The sequence below is a fragment of the Alexandromys fortis genome, unplaced genomic scaffold (assembly GCF_014885135.2).
Source record: "Alexandromys fortis isolate MF-2015 unplaced genomic scaffold, M_Fortis_MF-2015_v1.1 scaffold_75, whole genome shotgun sequence".
Classification (NCBI taxonomy): domain Eukaryota; kingdom Metazoa; phylum Chordata; class Mammalia; order Rodentia; family Cricetidae; genus Alexandromys; species Alexandromys fortis.
The window spans coordinates 248,658-270,832 of NW_026067956.1; the positions used below are offsets into that span (position 1 = coordinate 248,658).

At 49.2% G+C, this 22,175-nt stretch overlaps 1 protein-coding gene across 1 annotated transcript; it reads right to left on the reverse strand.

Annotated features, from left to right (window-relative positions):
- Positions 1–6,982: 6,982 nt before the first annotated feature.
- On the reverse strand, positions 6,983–21,455 carry Trim35 (tripartite motif containing 35). The gene is made up of 6 exons (XM_050152312.1): positions 20,936–21,455; positions 17,177–17,272; positions 14,255–14,485; positions 11,509–11,531; positions 10,616–10,734; positions 6,983–9,838 (listed from the first exon to the last, which is right to left on the reverse strand). Exons 1-6 carry the CDS (start codon positions 21,368–21,370, stop codon positions 9,237–9,239), a joined length of 1,506 nt encoding a protein of 501 aa, XP_050008269.1. The 5' UTR covers positions 21,371–21,455; the 3' UTR covers positions 6,983–9,236.
- Between the last annotated feature and the right edge of the window lie 720 nt (positions 21,456–22,175).

Here is a 22,175-nt window from a genome sequence, read left to right on the forward strand (position 1 = left end):
GCATCTGGTATTACTGTTCAGCTCATGCACTCATGAGCCATGGCAGAAATGAGAGCACAATTTGATCCCGTGTGACCCACTCACCTTATGCACAGACTCTCAAGTTCTGCGCCCCTCTGTTCTCTAGCTGTTCCTGAACCTCCAAAGGCAGTCTTTTCCCTCTGGGCTCAAAACAAAAACCAAAGCCTCCAGGGAGCGCCACACCCAGGTTCTTGAATCTGCAGTGCAGTCCCATCTACAGCAAAGACACAGATTGCTAGTGACAGCTATGGGTCACAAGGCATTATCACGGAAAATTACCTGGCCCAAAAAAATACACACACATACACACACACACACACACANATATATTACAAGTGTCCAGGTTTACCTGACATCATGACAGCCACCAAGTGAAATAATGGTAAATTCTACTGCTGACTGTGCAGAATGGTGCCCATTCACTAACCTTAAACCTCACAACCAGGAGCTGGGAAGGTGTCTTGCTTGGTCAAATGCTTGGCCACACAAGCATGAAGATCTGAATTCAGTCTCCAGCACACACATAAAAATCGAAGTTTGGCGGTGAGCTCCTAATCCTGGTGCCCAGAAGGGAGAGACAAGCAGACTCTGGAGGCTCACTGATCAGCCAGCCTTAACTAATCAGTAAGGCCCAGGTCCCAGTGAGACTCCCCTCCCCCCCAAGTCAAGATGGACAGCCTCTAAGGAATGGCACTCTCCCAAGATCTGACAGCTGTTGAGGCAGAACCTGAACCCAGGTTGTCCAGCCAAATTCCATACCCTAGGCTCTGGACTCCTTTGTGAAGACTGGGATTGAAACACACTTCTTAAGGCAACACATACACACACACACACACACACACACACACACACACACACACCCCATCTCATAATCGCCATAAGCACTAGGGGTGGAATAAAACTAAGGCAGGAAGAAGTCACTCTTCCAAGGTCTGACAGTCGTGAAGGCAGAACCTGAACCCAGGTTGTCCAGCCCAACTCCATACCCTAGTGTCTGGACTATGGGATTCCTCTGTGAGGACTGGAATTGAAACACGTGTCTTAAGGTCTCATGTTTAAAGGGCGTAAGCCTTTCCTTTTCGTTTTAAAACGCTAAGGTATGTTAGTTAAGCAGAGAGCATTCAATCTACCAGTTGAGGTGTGTATGAAACCAGACAGGGCCGTCCTTTCCCACAGAGAAGGAATATTTTCACTTACATAGCATTCTTCATGTTGAACTTCCTGCTCCTAGCCTGGCTGCTTAGAGATACAGGGCAGGACAGTGTGCTCTTAAGTTACGGTGTGTGCCATGTGCATACGGAACACACTCATCAATAGAGTATGTGCCATGCACAAAATTTCTTGGAAGACTAAGGAGAAAATTGATGCTATGGATTGTCTAGGAGAATCACGTTGATAGACTGTTCTAACACGTTCTGTACCTTTGAGGTTCCAGCCACATGATCATAAAATAATCAAATACAATTTGAGAAGTTTGTGCTTTCTCTTTTTTGTGGAAGGTGGTTGTTCTTTTGGTTTTGAGACAAGGTTTCTCCATATAGTCCTGGCTGTCCCAGAATTCACTCTGTAGACCAGGCTGGCCTCAAACTCAGATTCTCCTACCTCTGTCTTCCGAGTGTGGGATCAAAGGCAAGTACGGCTGTCATCTGGTGTTAGTGTTTTCATAAGTTGCATGCCTGTATACTTAACTTTGGACCCTACTTTTATTACAACCTAACAGCTTCGTCAGTTCCTGAAATGTGAACCTTCTTGTAGTAATAGGGATCACTAGGGGCTCACTAGGTTGGCCTCACTGGGCAGTGACTCTGCCACTACACTATATCCACAGGGCTTTCCACTTTTATGTGGATGGTCTCACTAAGATGCCTGAGCGGCCCTGAAGTTATGATCCCCCTGCCTCAGCCTCTCCAGGAACTGGGATCACAGGCCTACACCTCCAGACCCTGGATGTATCCTTGTTAAATTCAAAGGGAAAAACATTAAAAAAAAAAAAAAGGGGGGGGCTTCCAACAATGTACATTCCTCAACTTCTCCCTTGTCTCTGGGATTCGCTGTTGAGAAATCACCATTTCAAAATGTAGCATCTGCCACTTTCTGAAGAACTAACTGACACAGAAGAAACCTATACAAGGCTTAAGATAGAGCAGTCGGCATTTTTACTGTAAGCCACCTCAGTGAATCCTCTAGCAGCCTAGAGGAGATACTGTTGTCCGCAGGTCTTCGTGGGAAATGCTGCAAAGACTTGATAGCTTGTCCATCACAAGGCTGGCACCTGGACCCAGGCTCCTGAACTTCAGACTTTGTGTGCTGTTCTCTTCCCCAAATGAAGGATAGCAGTGTTTTTTTTTTGTTTTGTTTTTTTAAGACAGGGACTCCTATCCAGTCCTGCCTGGCCTTGAACTCTCAGACCTGCCTGCCTCTGCTAGGTAACAAGGAGAACCCTAAGAGAGACATACATGGATCTCCCTGGGAAGGGGAATTAGATATGATTTCCTGAGAAAATTGGGAGCGGGGGAGGGAGGGGGAGTGAATGTGGAAGGGGAAAGGGAGGGGAGAAGGGGAGGAAGAACATGAGGGAATGGGATGGCTGAGATGGGTGAAGGACAGGGAGGAAGAGCAAGGAATGAGGTGTCTTGATTGAGGGAGCCATTATGGAGCTAGCGAGAAACCTGGCACTAGGGAAATTCCCAGGAATCCACAAGGATGACCCCAGTTAAGACCCTAAGCAATAGTGGAGAGGGTACCTGAACTGTTCTTCCCCTGTAATCAGATTGATGACTACCTTAAGAGTCATCATAGAACCTTCATCCAGCAACTGATGGAAGCAGATGCCGAGATCCACAGCTAAGCACTGGGCTGAGCTTCCAGAGACTAGTCCAAGAGCAGGAAGAGCGATAATATGAGCAAAGGGGTCATAATCATAATGGGGACACTCACAGAAACAGCTGACCTGAGCTAGCGAGAGCTCACTGACTCTGGACTGGTAGCGGTGTGGGGTGGTGGGATAGGACCAAACTAGGCCCACTGAATATAAGCGGCAGTTATATGGCTGGGGCAGTGTGTGGGGCCACTGGCAATGGAACCAGGATTTATCCCCAGTGCTTGAACTGGCATTTTAGAACCTATTCTTTTTGGAGGGATACCTTACTAAGCCTAGATATGGAGCAGAGGGCCTTGGTCCTGCCTTAAAGTGATGTGTCAGACTTGTTGACTCCCTCTGGGAAGCCTTACTCTTTCTGAGGAGTGAATGGAGGGGCTGGGACGGTGAGAAAAGTGGGGGAAGCGGGAGACGGGGAGGGAGTAGGAATCAAGATAAGTGTGTAAAATGAGAAAAGATTCTTTTTTTTCTTTTTAGAAAAAACAAATTTAATAAAAATAATAAAAAAAAAAAAGGACTCACTATGCAGTCCTGCCTGTCTCTGCCTCCTGAGTGCTGCATTTAAAGGTATACACAATAGGCTTGATGCCTGTTTTATGGAGCTTTCGGGAACAAAATTTCCAACCCACAATGCATGACAACTAGAGAAGCCACACATTGCTTAGTAACGGGGTCACAACCTGAGATGCAGCCTCCAGAGATGTTTGTGTGGACAATACGCAAAACCGGATGCCATCTGCTCACCCCCAGATGCTACAGCAGACCGCTGCTCTGTTCACACTCCCATCACTGGGCTGATCCTGAGAGCAACTGTTAAGACAGTAGCCAGCCATGTGGCTAAGCACGGAAAAGGCATAGGGAGAAGAACACCACAGTGTGAGAACTTCTCAGTCCTGGGCCGGGGAGGGGCTCCATCAGTAAAGTCCTTGCTGTCCAACCACAGAGACCCAGGCTTGATCCCCCAAACCCACATAAAAAGCTGCACACAGTGGCATGTGTTTGGAACTTCAGAACTGGGTAGGCAGAAACAGGTGGATCTAAGGGACTCACTAGCCACCAACTTGGTGAGTTCCAGGGCAGGGAGAAAAGTCTCAAAAACAAAACAAAACAAAACAAAAACCCCAGATTACTCCTAAGGAATGACATCCAAGATGCGTCTGGACACACATTTTTAGTCCATTAATAATCTTACAGGACCTTTCCTCACGACCCAACTTTGACAGAAATATCCTTATGTGGTTGTGAAATGGCCATTTCCCACAAGTTGAAATGGTTCCTTCTAGAAGGTGCAGGGCCTCCCATAAAGCTCTCACAGGAGCGGGTGGTGAAAGATCAGTAGGTAAAGGCACTTGCTGCCAAACCTGAGTTTGATCCTCAGGACCCACATGTTACAAGGAGAGGTGGCCCCTTGTTTGACCCGGCCGCCCAGCTAGCTTACACCTGAAATAAGCACACAGAAACTGTATTCATTAAAACTCTGCTTGGCCCATTAGCTCTAGTTTCTTATTGGCTAATTCTTACATCTTAATTTAACCCATTTCTATTAATCTGTGTATAGCCATGTGACTGTGGCTTACCAGCAAGATTCTAACTGGCATCCATCTCAGGCAGAAGATCCTTGGCTTCTCTCACTTTGCCCTTCTTCCCAGCATCCAGTTCTGTCTTCTCCGCCTAAGTTCTGCCCTATCAGACCCAAAGCAGTTTCTTTATTCATTAACCAATGAAAGCAACACAAGAACAGAAGAACATCCTACACCACCCACACAGTGACAGGACTCCCACAAGTTGTCCCCTGGCTTCCAAATAGGTGCTGTGGCATGCACTCAGCCAACCAAATAAATGCATTTAATTTTTAAAAGATTATTTATAAACTAAAAGAACCTTTCAGCACTCAGTTAAGTTCAAGAACCAAGAATCCCAAGTTCCTCTCTCCAAGGTGGCATACGCGGCAAGCAATTGCTGGGGAGGACATTCTTTGGTGGAACTGCCAATGAGCTGTGCAGGAGGTTCCAGCAATGCAGCTTGGGCCCGTTTACCCACACTGGAGCAGACTCTAAGGTGGTACAGTTATTTTGGAGCTACTCAGGCATCTGGAAGTAATCCCAATAAAGCCATTACCCCGGCAGCTGTCATCGTCCTTGTGGTCTGTGCCCTATCTGGGATGAATTAATTGCTCATCTCCTCAGGCCACCCAAAAGTGGTACCCAACTGTATAACCACACAATAGCCTTCTAGTGGTCCAATGACATCTCTGGATTTAGGGCTGGACCGGTGGCCATGTGGCTCCTACACTCATCATGGAAACTAGCAAGATAGGCAAGTCACAGTGGTGGACAGGGGAGCTCCAGGTCATGGAGGCAATGGAGGCAAAGGAGCAGGAGCATTCTGGGAGAGGTAGTTATGTTCCTAAAGTGTTCAGAAAACTCTGGTTGTAGATCACTCTGTGACTAAGAGCACTCATTGCTCTATGAGAATGGAGTTCAGATCCAGCACCCATGTCAGAAAGCCCACAAATACCTGCAACTCCAGCTCCAAGAGATCTGACACCCTCGTCTGGCCCCTGTAGGCACATACGTACAAACATAAACAATACAAATATAAAAAACAAATCTTGGGCTGGGTGTGATTGCACACAAATCCCAGTACTTGGGAGGCAAATGCAGATACATCTCTGTGAAGTTAGCCTGGTCCACACAGCATGTTCCAGGCTGGCAAGGGCTAAACATGAGACCTGTGTGAAACTCTATCTCAAATAAACAAATCCTGGCCCTGTCTCATCACTAGCCAGTTACAGAGGGTTCTATTGTCCTGACGTTGAACCAAAGACCATATTCTGTTGACATTCCATCCTCCAGAAGCAAGGAGAAGCAAGGTGAAAACAGCCTCTGAACACTCAAACATGACTAGGAAGGGGTTCTCCTGTCCCCTGGTGTGCAGAAGCTCCACTGTCAGGACTCTGTCCCAAAGACCCTCCAGGTGGCACTGGACTGAGGAGCTGGGACACTCTCCATTGCTATAGAGGAGAGAACATGGGCAGGCAGGAAATGCCCCCAAAAGACCCAGTCTCAAAAGGTCCTTGTCTTGAAAATGTCCCTGTATATACCACGTGGCATGTCTGAAGGATACCAAGTTTCACCCAGCTAGATAGAATCTTGTGTGTAGAAGTCAGAGAACCTTGGTCACAAAGGCAATATGCCCTCTGAACACAGCACTGGAGATATCCAGCCAGGTTTGAGTATGGAACCCCTTAGGGTGACCAAGTGGACATGGAAGGATGGCTCCTCTAGCAACAAGACAGATGAGTTTGAAAGGGGAGACCGAACAGGTGCCACCTACCCAATCCCTCTCCAAACTCTCACATCTCAGAAAGCCCGCCAAATGATAATCCCTCTCCTAGAGATGCTCAAGGCAGCTCCCACAAGGTATTGAAACCATCCCCCAGAAAACAGATGTGTGGTTTTCTGGTCTTCCTTTCCTGTCTCCTCTCTGGGGTGCTGGAAAATCATCCGGGAGCATTTTATCCTTAAACCTGGGATTTTCCTAACTCAGTTTGCGTTGGTTTGATTATACTGCCACGACGGCAGAGAGGCTTATCGGGGTGCAGAAACTTCTCACTGCCTTTAGCAGTAATGAAGGTTTGAAAGAGGACAAGAAGGTAGGCGAGAGCTGGAAAGAAGGGAGACTCTTGGACAAGGGCCTGTCAACAGCACAACTGCTCCATTCCTGAGCCAAAACACAGGTCTTGTGTTGTACGTGCTTCAGGGAAATGCCCAAGCTCTTAAGGAGATTCAAGAAAGGAAAAGAAAGCCAATGTGCTGGACATCACCACAATTGTAAACACCTGAATTCCAAGGAACATCACTAAGACAGTACAAGGAGGCTGGAGAGAGGGCTCAGCAGTTAAGAGCACACCCTGCTCTTCATGCACGTGGGTACCAGATGTCACATCCACTACAGCTGGCTGCTGGGGATTGGATTCAGGTCCTTTGAAAAGAGCAGCAAGAGTTCTTAATCACTGAGCCATCTCTCCAGCCCCTTAAAAAAAAAAAAAATTTAAAGACAGTAAAAAGACAGCTCACTGAATAGGAGGAAAGTTTTATAAGTAATTTATTTGACAGAGAAACGGTTATCTAGAATGCATAACAAACTCATAAATCTTCATAATGAAAGGAAGGACAGACAACCCAATGGGAGAAGGCTTACGCCTCTTAGGTAGACACACAGCAAACACAAGAAAGATGCTCCATTTTAGTTGGCAGGGATGGTAACTAAAGGCCAAACGAGACACACTTCTTCCTCACTAGGACAGCTAAGTTAGAGGGCAGACAGTGCTGGCAAGAATGTGTAACAAACCAGCCCTCACCTGCTGCCAGTGGGAGTAGAAAACGGTACGGCTCTATTAGAAAACAGTTTGGCGAGTCCTCAAAGGGTTTAATACAATCATCATATGACCTGGAAAACAGACTCTGAGGTATATGACAGAGAATTTAAAAAAAAAAAAAAAGACACATTTACACAAAACTTGCACACAAATTTCATAGCAGCTATACTCATAACTAAAAAAGCTGTAACTAACAAACTAAATGGGACACTCTCACTGCACACCATAAAATCTTACAATGAAAAGCATCAAGTCAGGTACAAGTTAGGTTCAATAGGAATTTGTGTTTACAAAAGCACTGAAAGAAAACATAGTCCGTTATGGGTAGTGTGCTAAATATTTCTAAAGGAGCCTAGATCACTGAAATTTCCCTATTTAAAAAGAATTAAAGTGAAAATAAAAAGCTCATCGTAACAGTGATTTCAGAAAAAGCTTCTCACACATAAACTAGTTGCCCCGCACCAAGGGCATACCCTTTCACACCTACTTGCATCCCAAAGAGCCTAAGCATCTGCTACAAGGTAATGGTTTGCTAGTGCTGTTCCTGCATCCAGCCTGGCCTGCATTACAGTGTCTCTTCTGAGGCCCCACTTGTTAGATAAGCAACGTATATGACCTATGTATAGCCAATTAGTGGGTGAGCGGCATGGTTTAAAGCATCAGGCTTATGTAATGTGGGGTGCAGGCTGAAACTGGGATGCCAGGTCCTAGGTCAGTAACGTGTCCCTGATTGTGACAGTACACCCGGGAAGACATGTCTCTTTACAACACCACTTGGGACTTGGCGGCTGGCACTCAGACTCCAGCTATAGTCAAGACTGAGAAAGAAAATGTAGAGGTACACACAAAGGAGAAGTTGGGGTGAAACCTGGCAGAGAGCAGAGCAAGAACAAGTGGACTGAAGCCAATGAGAAGGGCAGATAGGGCCAAGACTCTCCAGATCCCAGGGTCAGGCTGCAGACACAGCATCCCCCAGGCCCCTTCTCAGAACTTCCTCCGTGATTTTTAAGACTACTGCTAATTCACAGATAAAATCTCTCTCACTCTCTCTCTCTCTCTCTCTCTCTCTCTCTCTCTCTCTCTCTCTCTCGTGTTCTAGAAACCTTGGACAATTTCAGGGGAAACTTTCAAAGCATGAATCAGGGTCAATTCCATGCCAACCAGAAGCTCCGCCTGAGACTTAGGAGCAGAGCTCGGGCTCCTGACCCAGCCAGTATCAACTGCCTTCTCACTGCATTTGGCCTCTAGGCCACTGACTAGAAACTGGTCAATCCTTAACCACTACCAACAGCCTTACAGTTGCCTTTGCTGTGACCTCTGCTAACTGAGCTGCACTCCAGAGTACCCCACACCCTACAGTTCCCACAGAGCAGGCCAGGACTTTCCTGTCCTAACCATCCCAGTCAGACTGGGCAAATGGGGACTCCTGGGCCTCAGACCAACTGCCAAAAGCCACGCTGTCCAGTTAGATTGGCCAATGCCTAGCTTGTCCTACTGGGGTAGGACAGCCTGGGTGAAGGCTTTGCTCACTCCTCTCTACCAATCCTAGGGCGTGCGTGTGTGTGTGGTCTGACAAGGCTTTCCTCCTGGGAAATGTGACAAACTGACTCAACAAGAGGCATCTCTGACCGGCAGCCTAATCGTCTCTAAAAACGGCCACCCATATTTAAAATGCCCATTCTACAAGAAAACATTTCACCAGCAAAGGAGTCAGAAAACCTACATCCCAAAGGTGCCACGACTCTAAGTAGTGCCTAGGCTCACCAAGCTCTCCTGGATGACTTTTAACTTTGGAGCAGGACAGGGACCGAAAACAAAGACAGAGGCATAGAAGGACATGGAGTTACAGAAAGGACAAACAGGATACAGGATGCTGCATGAGTGGCAATAGTGGGCTTCCAGAAGATACTGGGACAAAAGAGGTCCCCAGTCCAGTGTCCAGCAGACTGCGGCAGCTCAGATGTCCAGCTCTTCCTTGATGGAGACACGCAGATGGCAGATGCGCAGAGGCTCTGGGGGACCATCACTCCGCGAGGACCCTAGGTAGAAGTAGGGCCTCACTTCCCCAAAGTGGGCATGGAAGGTGTACAGGTGGCAGTGGCGCTCAGAGTCATAGAAGGACAGCTCACCCTCCTCACACTCCAGCTCCACACGCAGCCGGCGTGGCATGGCCTGGACAAGAGGGGCTGTGGCTGTGTCTGAAGTCATGCAGTGGTCTCCGTCCACACCCTGCGTGCGGCAGAGGTACCAGAAGCCGGAACGGGTGTCGTGGTAGCAGCTGTGTGCATGGCCTTCGCCACCCACATCAGCCTGCGCCTGCGCCTGCACGGGCGCCTGCACCCTCACCACACCCACCCGCCAGCTCGGCAGGCCACCCACATCCACCTCCCAGGAGTGGGAGCCCTTCGAGAACACTTGAGAGCCCAGCAAGCAGGGCGCTGAGGAGAAGCGCTCAGGATTCTCCACCTGCACGCGGTAGCCATGGTTGATGACACTCGTGAGGTCATCAGCCACTTTGAGCCAGCCGGCAGCTGTATTGGGATCCAAGCTGAAGGGCACTGGAGAGAGAGAGGGAAAGTCAGCAGACTGGACACCCTTTTTCTGCCCCCAATGCATGCATGGAACTGTCCTGGGCTGCTGGGGTGGCCAAAGTCAAACTTTACCCCCACCCCAAAAGATAATTGTTAAGTCCCAAGCCCCAGTATCTCAGGATGTAATCTTATTTGGGAATGGGTCAGAGATATAGACACAATGAAAGAAATGTCATATGACCAACCAAGGCGGAAACACATTTGTCAGTCACAAGCCAATGACACCCAAGCAATGCCAGCAAATACCAGAATCTAAGGGCCTTCCCACAGATCTGAGGGCCATGTTTTTGCCCATTTCTTAGCAATAAGCTTTTAGCCTCCCAAGCTGTGGGAATAGACTGGTCATTTAAGCCAATTTGTGGTCCTCCGTCATAGCAGCCATGGAAGACTAACCCAGCACATGACTAGGAAATAAGAAGGTTCACATGCTCCCGGACACCTAAGAGATTCAAGTAACATTCCCCTGGCCCGCTGCCATTTCTAGGCATGAAACCAGGGCACACTGGCAGGAGAGAGTCAGAGTGACCTTGGGGGAGGTGACCTAGAATTGGGTCTTCCATCTTGAATGTTAAGAGTTATGAATATAGAAAGGAGCGTTAGCCTCTCTGAAGTGCAGCAGAGCAGGGAGGACCAGGGGCCTTGGGCATGCCTGGAAGGGCATGCAGGGGGGAAAGCTGAGAAGCTTGCTGTCTCTGTAGCACGGGATGGTCTCCATTGGCCTGGAGCACCTCGTTGCATCCTTACCAGATTCAACAGACCCAAGCATCTTCTTCCAGACCCGGTACTGCAGGGACTCCAGATACTTGCATGCATCCATCAGCAAGCCAGGCTGGAGAGGAGCTGGCTCCACGGTGCAAAAGAGTCTGGAAAAGGAAGGCTGGGCATCGGCTGGGGCCGAGCAGGCATGCCTGACTGAGTCTACTACAAACAACAGGACTGCTTCCCTTGCCTCATACCTAAGCTTCGTGGCCATCTGTCCCAAGACAAACCTGGATTGAGCAAGAATCCACTGGGCTGCCACAATCCTTTAGGATTCAGCAGGAAGGCTCAATCCTGAACAATTGGGAGACATAGTGGGAGGGTCTCCAACCTAGCTGCCATCCTCATAGGTAGAAATCACACTTGAGTCACCAGCTCATGAGAGGGCCAAGCTGGAATCCAAAAAGAGCCACAGTACTGACCGGTCTTTGCTGAATGCCTGCAGAGACTGGGAACTCATTAAAGCCTAGAGCACTCATTCCCATCTTCAGACAGGACATATCTCTTCCTTATCCATCCTGGAGAGCCCAGAGAGCATCCGCCCACAACAGAGCATCAGCCCACAACGCAATGCCAAGGCTGTCGGAGGAAGGAGGCCAGCCAAAAACCAGGCCTGCTGATAACTGAGAAACACGAGTCATGTGCCTGGTTCTGTAAATCCCTGGAGACTAGCGAACCTCTATGTTCCCAAACAACTCTGCCTTCATGGCAACCAGCATTGGAATGCCTTTAAAAAGTTCCCCTTGGCCGGCCTCTACCTCTCCCTCTGGATCCCACCCAGCTGGGCACGACAGCTGCCTGGCCTGTCAGCCACTGGAGAGAGTAGCCCTGGCCTTCTGTCTGCCCGCCCCCTCCCCTGCATCAGCTTAATAACTTACCGGCGCTTTCGGTTCTTGTGTTTCTGGGGGGAAAAAGACAGAGACAGAGTAAGAAAGTGCAGGGAATTTCTGAAGAAGAGTGGCCAGGCGCCCCACTCATGGGCGAGCAGACCTGGTGTCACTCAGATGTCACACACCCGATGTGGATCTCATCTCTGATTCAATGTCGCCCCTTCCAAGTCCCAGGTGCCATGGTGAGGACACAGCAGAGGGAAACCAGGGCCACACTTAGAACTGATCCTAAAATTCACGAAGAGTTTTTAGGAAATGTAGAATAGCAACCTTGAGAAACAACCGAGGTGGAGGACTCCTGCTCCCCATTTCAAACTGTTACAGGAGCCACTGTGATGGAAGTGGTGAGACTAACTAACAAGAACAGGACCACAGTCTAACAACGGGGACAGGACCACAGTCTAACAACGGGGACAGGACCACAGTCTAGATAAGGGAAGCTTCGCGCTTAGAGCTTTTGCAGGGGACCCAGGTCAGCTGGCAGACTGTCTTTTAGCCAATGGTGAGGGTACAACCGAAAAGCGGCACAGCAACAGGAAGAGGCCATGCCTCTGCCGTGTAGCAGATTAAAAAAAAAAAACAATTAAAATAAGTCTAAGATTTAAATCCAGAGCTAAGACTGAGAAAAGACTTAGACTGGAGCACAGAAGGACCGCTCACAGCTAAACAGTGAAAAGACAACCTGCCAGGAACTGCACAGCAGGGCATGGTGACACGCACCTGTAGTCCAACCCTCAGGAGGAAGAAGTGGGTGGATCTCTTAAGTCTGAGGCCAGCCTGGTTTACAGGGTGAGTTTCAGAACAGTCAGGGCTACATAGAGAAACTCTGCACCTCTCCCTACCCACTCCCACAAAAAAAAAAAAAAGAAAAAGAGAAAAGAGAATAAAAGAAAACTGTATAGAGAAATTAAATAGACATCTTATAGAAGAGCTGCCAATGATCCAGAGGCACCTGACATGAATGAAGAGATGCCCACTGGCATCAGCCATCTGGAGAATGCCCACCGGAAGCACAGTGAGACAGCGCCCCACTCATAAGAAGGCTATGGAATGGGAAAAGTGGCTGAGAGGTATAGAATCTTGACTCTCGTACTCGGCTGATAGGAGCAGAAAACAGCACGGCTGCTTTGGAAAACTGCCTAGCAGCCCTTTCATGGGCAAAGCAGAATCATCAGATAACCCTGAAATCTGCTGTTGGGTACAGAACCAGAAGTAAATACATGTCCACACTAAAACAGCACATACATGTTTGGAGTCCCACTCCCCATAAAAGCAAAAGAAATAACTTATATAAGGATCAGTGGATGAATAACAAAATTATTTTATGAATTACATTACATTACGAATAGTGTAAAACACAATATACAAGGGAAATTTGTTCATCAGAAGGAAAAGGATAAGTAAGGAACACAGCTTTTGGAAACCATCGAGTGGTGTTTCCTTTCCCAGGAGCAATCTGGGTACAGGACAACCTGTTCAAGACTTCAACGTGAGGCCACTGTCTGAACATGGAAATGCTCTTGTCCCTTCTCACACCACTGCGAGACTCTCCAGAGACCTCACTGTGCCTGAAGCACAGAGACCACCTTCCCACTGGATTTATTATAAAGTAGCTTTCAAGCCACAGAAACTTCTCTGCACGAAAGGACAAAAATCAATAAAAGGATGAAAGAAAATGAAAAACAAAATTGAGACGGGGTTTCTCTGTGTATCTTTAGAGCCTATCCTGGAACCCGCTCTGTAGATCAGGTTGGTCTTGAATTCACAGAGATTTGCCTGCCTCTGCCTTCTGAGTGCTGGGATTTAAGGTGTGCACCACCACCACCCAGTGAAAAGGAAGAACAGAATTCCTTTTCTGTGTCTGTGTGCAGGCTCAGGTACTCACGCACATGTGCCTCAGTTAAGAGCACCTGTCCTGCACAGAGCCTAGGCTTTGCAGCCACCAATTCAAAGGGAGGGAAGGAGGTAGGGGAAGAAGGAGAGAGAGAAAGGGAAGATGAGAGAGAGAATACTAAGATAAAAAAAACGGGGCCAACTAAACAGCTCAGCAGGTTATGGTTGCTGTCTGGGACCCACAGTAAAAGGCTGACTACCCTAAGCTGCTCTGACTTCCACACAGGCCCTTTGCAATGTGTACCCACTGTGGTGGTTTGAATGCAAATGTTCCCCATAGACTCACTGGGAGTGGCACTATCGGGGGTGTGACCTTACTGGGCTTTGAGGTTTCAGTAGCTCAAGCCAGACCCAGGGGCTCACTTCCTCTCTTCCTGCTGCTTGGTGATCCAGATGTAGAATTCTCAGCTACTTCTCCAGCACCATGTCTGCTGCCATGCTTCCTGCCATGATGACAATGGACTAGACCTCTGAACTGTAAGCCAGCCCCAATTAAATGTTCTTTATAAGAGTTGCCATGATCATGGTGTCTCTTCACAGCTATAGAAACCCTAAGACACCTACATACAACAAATAACAATGTAATTATATTTTTTTTAAATTTTAAATTATTGCACAATTTAAAAAGACTATTTCATCTGGGACGGGGAAAGAGAAAAGTTAGTAGGAAATGATGGCAGGGGTAGGAGGATAATTCAAAGCTGCCAAGCCACTGCTCTGGCATAAGCCACGCCAATGAGGTCCTCACAGCACCACAGGAAGCCTGCTGAATGGACTGGGGGTCTTTAGCTGCTGGCCCCAACCCTGCTCCCACCCTCAGATCCGATCCTGAGCATCTCACCATGAGGAAGGTCATGTCATCCTCCTTCATCTCCATCTGCAGGCGCTCAATCTCACGAGCCAGTGCCTCGGTCTGTTCTGCCAGCTGTTTCATCTTTTCCTCGGCCAGCAGGTGCTTCTTTCTGCTCTCTTCTTTCATGGCATCCAAAGTGGCCTGTTCCTCCACCCTCAGGAAATCTCGGAGCTTGTCAAACTCATCCCGGATGCGGCTTTCCAGCCAAGTCGTCTGCACCTGCACCAGAGCAGGAAGAAGCCCACAAGGTCAGGAGTCAGGTTTGGGCTGCCCCTAGCTGGTGACTACTTTCAGCAAAGCAACTCAAAGGCTCTAGATGTGACATGAGGAACCTCTAAAGATAAAGATCAGGGTACCTCTATTGGTCCAGACAGTTTGGTATAGTTGTGGCAAGTATTTTATTATTGTTGTTGTTGTTATATATATATTTGTTTTTCAAGACAGGATTTCTCTGTGTAGCAGTCCTGGCTGACAACTCACTCTGTAGGCAGACCAGGCTGGCCTCGAACTCATAGAGATCTGCCTGCCTCTGCTTCCCAAGTGCTGGGATTAAAGGTGTTTGCCACCACCACATAGCTGCAAGTATTTATTTTAATGACACCCACATTCCAAGCCACAACCACAAAAGCAGTGAGGACAAACTATGCAGAGCCTCAGAGGAAAGGCAAAGAAATACCTGTCTGTGCACGAAGAAAATCACCACTGAGCACATGAAACCCCGAAGGCTCACAGAAAGAATAGGACTGAGTGTGCAAACACAACTTTCACTGCACAGACCAGGAGACTATCCTTGAACTTACTGACATCCACCTGCTTCTGCCTCCTCAGTGCTGGGACTAAAAATTTCATCTGAGGAACTGCCTAGACCAGATAGCTTTGTGGGCACATCTGTGGGGGACTCTGGATTGTTAATAATGTAGGAGGACCCAGGTTATTATGAAAAGTACGCTCCCTCAGCAGGTAGTCTTGAAGTCTGGAAGAATGCTAGCTCGAAGCTGGTCTGTTTGCCAGCAAGCAAACAGCATCCTCATGGTTCCTGCTGTACTTCTTGGATGTGGTACAAGTTCTTTGTAGAGGTAGTGTTCTACAGGATAGGCTTGCCCAGGTCCTTGCTCCGATGTCCTTTACAGATAGACTGGGACCTACAGACTGAAACAAACTCTTTCCTGCCATAAGCTGTTTGTGGTCATGGAGCTTGTCATGGCAACAAAACCCCGAGCTAGAACATGCAGTAAAATCAGTAACTAGATGAAAGTCATATATGTAATGCCAGGGTGATATCAGAAAAATAATTCAGACCACATGCTCTAGCTACAGCAGGCTGTCCTCTAATGCAGGGACTCACACTACGGCTCTGAGACAATAATGACGAAATGACTTGCTGAAAAATGAAAATAACAGAAATCCAGTTCACTGAAGATATGATCAACACAATCCACCCTCATTTGCTAGGAACAATAAATAACTGGAGAGGAGCTTTAATCCCAGCACTCAGGAGGCGGAGGCAGGCTGATCTCTGTGAGTTCAAGGCCAGCCAGAACTACATAGCATGACCCTGCCTCAAAAAGACCAATACCTAAACACCTGGAAAAGTGTCTTCCAGCAGCCGCAACAAGTCCCACTTTTGGACTGGACTTCCAGTTCAGGTCACCCAGGGCCCTGACATCCTCTGATGGCTGCATTTGGTTCAGGATGCTCAGGGCCTGACATCCTGTGATGGCTGCACTTGGTTGTCAACTTGACCATAGCTGGAATTATCTGGAATCCAGAAATGGGGGGCACGTTCCATTTCTCTAGAGAACCCTGACTAACACACACAATGACAAGTTGATTTCCAAAGACTCAAGTCAGCTTGTTGGTTTGTGAGCCATCACGAAAGGCTTCTCTCCACTGCCGCTTCCGTGAGTCGTTCTGAATGCTTAAAGAGAAACTGCACGAGACTGACTGCTCCTATTTGGTAGGGCGAAGGGACTTCCTGGACAATCAGGGTTGGGCTGGTTCTACTACACAGCCTGCTCCTGCAGTCCCCGTCCTGCCAGCTCGCGAAAAGTTTCTAACGGTCGAGCTAGCTCTAGCCTGTCACCTGATGTAGCCTTCCTAACTCTCTGGACCCTCCAGTATGTGTGCACCCAAGGTCAAGGCCTCACTGTGCCTTGCTGTGGCAGTTTACACCAGCCAAAAGCTTATGCCTAGAACATTCTGATACTAGAAATAATGGATGTGCTTGCATTCCTTACATTCTGATGGAAGCAGATAAAAAGTAAAATAGAAAGGTAAATTGCAGGTTAAGTGTCCAGGGAGACATGCGGTAGAGTAACGAGGTATGGCGATCTTGGGAACTGTGTTCAAGGAGCACCTCCAGGAGGAATATGCAAACTGAGACTTTAGTGTGCGGGCCTGATAAAACTGGGACCAGTAAAGGAACAGAGATGGCCACCAGATGGGCAGATATAGGGCAAGAAAGTCTTGAAGCTACTAGAATCAGTGGATGGTGTAAGTACAAGCATGCCATGGCTGATATGGTTTACCAAAGAATGCTCGCTCAGGTGCCTGGACACTGACTGCAGGGGAGTTGAGGCAGGTGGGAAGGCCAGGTGAGTTACAGCTGTGGGGTGGGGAGTTTGACAGCCACAGATCATTCTGGAAGGAGAACTGGGAGGTATCGTATGCTCTCTAAGGAGCCCTAGGTCACCACTGGTTTGACCATGAGCTGGTGATGTGTGACACCACAGATCACGGTGCAAATGATGAAGGTGTCTTCTGGATGCACTCCTGTGGCTGCTTGCCTGACCATGCCCTTCATCAGGGTCAGAGGGGCCCCACTGGCATCCAAGGGCATGGCCAAAGCCAGGGACTCATCTTTCTGCACCTCTCAATTCTCCCAAACTTCCCACCTGCCCCAGCACTTACCTCATTGTGTTTGGCGATGGCCTCATAGGTACGCCTCAGGGACCAAAAGGCATTGGCTTTCTCTCGAAGCACGTGCTCCATGTTCTTACACTTGGCCTAATGTGGGGAACACAGAGAGACAAGTTGGCTCTAGAAGTCAGGCCAGGGAACTAACACAGCTGGAATCACACTGTGGAGTCCAACCATAAGCTCTGGTTGGTCGGCTATGACGTGTTCTCAATATTGTCAGCCCTTCCATCAGGTCCCACTGTGTTAGGGCAAAGTCCCAGCTCATTAGCAACCCCGTCAGTGTCTTCAGAATGGATCTGCTTGGCAGCAGTAATAAAAACGCCAACACACATGGCCTTCATTACTTCTACAGAGCTGTGAGACACAAACTTAACAGAACAACCAGAGGGAAGAATTCTCCCTTTTGCTCAGTTTCAGAAGTGTTGGTTCAATCCATCACACGGTTGCAGGGGGTGGTGTGGAGCAGAAGTGGCCAAGAAGCAGAGAAAGGGATACAAGATATAGCCCCAAGGACACCCCCTGACAAACTGCCTTCCTCCACCTAGGCCCCAAGGACACCCCCTGACAAACTGCCTTCCTCCACCTAGGCCCCAAGGACACCCCCTGACAAACTGCCTTCCTCCACCTAGGCCCCACCTCCTAACTTACCACCTACCAGTGAGGCCATCAAATGATGAACCTGTGAGGGCACTCACTGACAGGGTCAGGGTCTCACTCTCGGAACACCTCCAGACCCTCAAGGAGTTGGGCTTTACTGTCACTGTCAAGATTAGCCATCATACAGCGTCAGGGTTTCTGTGGACATCAAATTTTGTCAATACTTAAGGGGATCTAGCACAGAATAAGTCAGTCCTCAAAGATTAGTGCCGCTGGATATCAGCATTAGTGCTCCTCTGGGGATGCCAGAGGGTACCCCAGGAGGGCTGTGCTTACTCTTACCTTGGGGTGGGTCTTCCTATGCTGCTTGCTCCCTCAACCCACACCCATATCCAACCACACAGAACCATGCTCATCTACCAACTGCGTCGCCCGCTCCTCTGAAATGTCAACTTCCAGAAGCAGAGTGTTCTGGTTTGCTTTCTGTTGCCATGACGACCAAAAAAAAAGTTTATTCTGGTTTATACATCCGTGTTACACTTCAGCACCAGAAGACGCCAGGGCACGAAATCAAGCACGAACTAATACAGAAACTGTGGAAATCAGGGAGGTATGCTGCTGAGTCATTCCTGGGCTCATGTTGTTCAGTTAGCTTTCTTATACCACCCAGGATCACAGTGTACCACACCAATCATCCCCTTCAGGGCAATCCCTCAATTGAAATTCCCTCAGATGGCCCTAGGCTGTGTCAAGCCGCAATGATAGTTCAGATAGGGCAGAAAGGCTGTTTAGGGACCTAAGCTGCCGGAGTGCAGCAGACAAAGGGTCCTCAGTGTGTTTATTTCACAAACGAATACATGAATGGGCCATAGAGCATCTCAGCGCGGCAGCATGCGCTCGCCTGGATCTTTCAGGCTAGCCCACTCGCAGCTCTTAGACTCATGCTGAGCACCCACTGGAGGGCACCACACCACCATTCTCCTGGCTTCACCTGGTGTCTAATGCTTTTTTCTCTTCTAGAACCTTCTACATGCTGTAGTATCTGCTTACAAATAGCTCCCCCGGCCTCCCTCACCTGGCTATGGCCTCTACGAATCCTCCAGATATTTGTGATTACCTCCCTGAGAGTAGGAATTATGAACTTTGATCTCCTCAGTGTCTCGGAGACTTCCCAGAACAAGAACAAAAGGCTGTCTCCAAGCCTATGTGTTGGGAGCAGTGAACCCCCCAGATCCCAAATTTCTTGTAAACAACTTGTTTTCTCCTGATCTGAGTGCCTACAGCTGCTCTGAGCATGAGACCATCCCAGGAGTTCCTGATGGCAGGGGAATGGTTTCTGGTGCGTTTGGCTGGGATGTGGCTATCCCTATATAAGCTGCCCCTGGACACAATAAAAGGGGGCATTCTTGGGGCATTTTGGTATCAAGGATGATCTCTCTCTCTCTCTCTCTCTCTCTCTCTCTCTCTCTCTCTCTGTGTGTGTGTGTGTGTGTGTGTCTTTGTGTGTGTGTCAATCTCTAGCCCCTTGACCAGTTCATGAACTGTATGGTGGCGCATAGAGCCCAGACGGGTGTCGTACACAACACCTATGTTCCCTGCCCCCTGGTTCACTGGTCTTCAGATGAGGCTTGGTCCCCCGCCCCCATTCTGGAGACACCACCCATGCTAATCTGTACACCTGCCAGCCTTGGGGAATTCAAATCAGGACCCAAACCTATCTACTGCCCACTTCGCTATGCCAAATAGGGATCTAGCATTTCTACGGGTGGAAGTGGGAACAAGAATGAATGACCGCCGAGCAAATGAGACTGAAGCAACATGCATGATGGCATCCGATCCACCTACCCCGCTCCAATCTGTACGGAACTGCAGCCATGCTGATTCTCACAGTGTGGCAAGGGTGTCTGAAGATCAGAGGCTGTGGGCTCTTGCGGTGCCCCCTCTTCTCTACTCTACACTGATGGACTCAAACAGCTAAATTTGTTTCATCAGTAGCTTTAAAAAATATAAAAGCTACAAGACACTGCCAGAGTAAAATACACATTTCAGAAATCTCCCCTCCCACACTTTTTTTTTTTTTCGAGACAGGGTTTCTCTGTAGCTTTGGAGCCTGTACTAGCTCTTGTAGACCAGGCTGGTCTAGAACTCAAAGAGATCCGCCCGCCTCTGCCTCCCAAGGGCTGGGATTAAAGGCCATTTAAAAAAGTCAGTTGATAAGCCAGTATGAGTGCTTTGGAAAGCAATGGAGCATTTCTAAGCGATTAGGCCAAAGGTTTTTTGAAAATGTCTGACCTTGTTTACTAAAAAAAAAAACAACAACAACAAAAAAAAAAAAAAACAACTTTTTTTTTTCTGTTTTAGAACAAAGATTTCACTCTGAGCCGGGCGGTGGTGGCGCAGGCCTTTAATCCCAGCACTTGGGAGGCAAAAGCAGGCGGATCTCTGTGAGTTCGAGACCAGCCTGGTCTACAAGAGCTAGTTCCGGGACAGGCTCCAAAACCACAGAGAAACCCTGTCTCGAAAAACAAAACAAAGCAAAACAAAACAAAAAAAGATTTCTCTCTGGGCCTTGAGTCACAGGCCTGTAATCTCAACCACTTAGAAGGCTGAGGCTTTCGGAGAACAAGTTCAAGGCCAGCCTGGCTAATATAAGAGCGCGGCTCAAAAATCAGAACTAGGCTGAGGATGCAGTGGTAGAGTACTTGCCCGGAATGTATGAAGCCGGTGCTTGAACCCTGCAGCACCGACACCCACCCTTTCCCACGCTAGTTTTGCTGTGTCAGCTGCTCTTGGTTTAATTATAGCCACTGGAACTCCTGAAATTTGATGCTAAAAGAGTAATCGGAGAAATGCAGCAGGCCAGCGCCACAGGCCTGTCCTACGGCTCTGAAACCCGGGGGGGGGGGGGGGGGGGGGGGGGGGGGGGGGGGGGGGGGCGGGAGCGCTGGACTGGGGAAATCTCAAGGCCTCAGAATCCGAGCTAGGGCCTGACCTCCTTCTAAACTAAACGTGACAAGACCGAAAGTTTGAGGGCGGTGCCACTGCAGCACCGTTCACACGGGGGCCTGGACGGCGGACACGAAGGTGGTTGGGCCTGGGGGAGGGAGAGGGGACAGTCCCAGGGTCCCCAAGAGTGGGTGGCGCGTTGCTCACCCGGAAGTCCTGTGCAGTGTCCTTGATGGGCTGCACGCGATGCTCCTGGTGCCGGGCTTCAGCCTGGCAGGCATAGCACAGCAGCTCCTTGTCCTCCAGACAGAAGAGAGTAAGAGGGGCGCGGTGCGTGCGGCAGGGGCGCGGGGATCGGCGACCTGTCCAGCGCGCTCCCTCGGCCTCCTCCCGCAGCAGGGTCTCCACCAGGTTGTTGAGCGTGTGGTTGGTGCGCAGCTCCCCGGGAGCCGCTCGTTCCTTGCACACCGGGCACGAGGGCGTCGTCTGCACCTCCCAGCAGCCGCTCACACACCGGCGGCAAAAGTTGTGGCCGCAGCGCAGCGTCACCGCGTCGCGGAACGGGTCGTAGCATACAGCACATAGAAGCTCCTCTTTGAAGGAGAGCGAAGGTCCCGGGGACACAGAGGGGCCCGGCTCCATGGAAGGAGCAGCAGCCGCCGTGGTCACCACCGACGCCAACTTCAGGACCAGCCTGTGGGCGTGGTCCCAGCTCGACAAGCGGAGAGCGACCGCGACTCCAACCTATGGTGAAGGCGCGTTAAGGGAGCTGACCCGCCCACTTCCGGTCTGTGCGGTGTCTCCCGGAAGAGGTCTGGTCCCTGGACCCCGGTCCCCGCTCCCCGGTCCCCGCTCCCTCCCGGTTAATCCACGTAGGTACACGGGTAAGGATCTTGGTTCCCAACCGGAGTGCGAGACCCATGTTGTCAGATGGAAAGAAAGTGCAGCCGAGGGCCGCCATCCTTACTTAATTCCCAAAGTCTCAGACTCCCAAGATAGGTGGAAGTGAACGTTCGTGTTTTACCTCCTTAGGTCCTCGAACCGGGTCCAAAACAGTGACTGGGTCTTGCAGCACTGAGAATGGTTTCTCAAAACCATCACATAGGTCGTTCACTGACTTTGGTCCGACTTAACACAGTCTCGAGGTAGCCCTAAGACCTGACAAGTTGCGATTTTTGGCTTGTGGTTAGATAAATGAGTTCGGCTCGTAAAACTGTGGTCTCCGTGAAAAGGGCGCGTGAGAGGAATAAATATGGGAGCATGCTCCTGGCATCAGAGCTCCACTAAAAGCAGGATGAGAAAATCGTGGTGAACATACTTGCAATCTCAGCACTTGAGAGCCTGAAGCATGAGGACCGGGAGCCCGAGGCCAGTCTGGGTTACACAGGGACTTTTTTTTTTTTTTTAATCCACGCTGGATTCTTGCCAAGAATGACAGCTGAATGTT

Excerpts from the sequence above, each read along its gene's own strand:
- Trim35 (XM_050152312.1), bottom strand. The coding sequence starts at position 21,370 with ATGGAGCCGGGCCCCTCTGTGTCCCCGGGACCTTCGCTCTCCTTCAAA. Across the intron at positions 17,273-20,935 it reads ACACTGCACAGGACTTCCGG|GCCAAGTGTAAGAACATGGA; the intron begins GTGAGCAACGCG and ends TCCCCACATTAG. Across the intron at positions 10,735-11,508 it reads CACAAGAACCGAAAGCGCCG|ACTCTTTTGCACCGTGGAGC; the intron begins GTAAGTTATTAA and ends TTCCTTTTCCAG.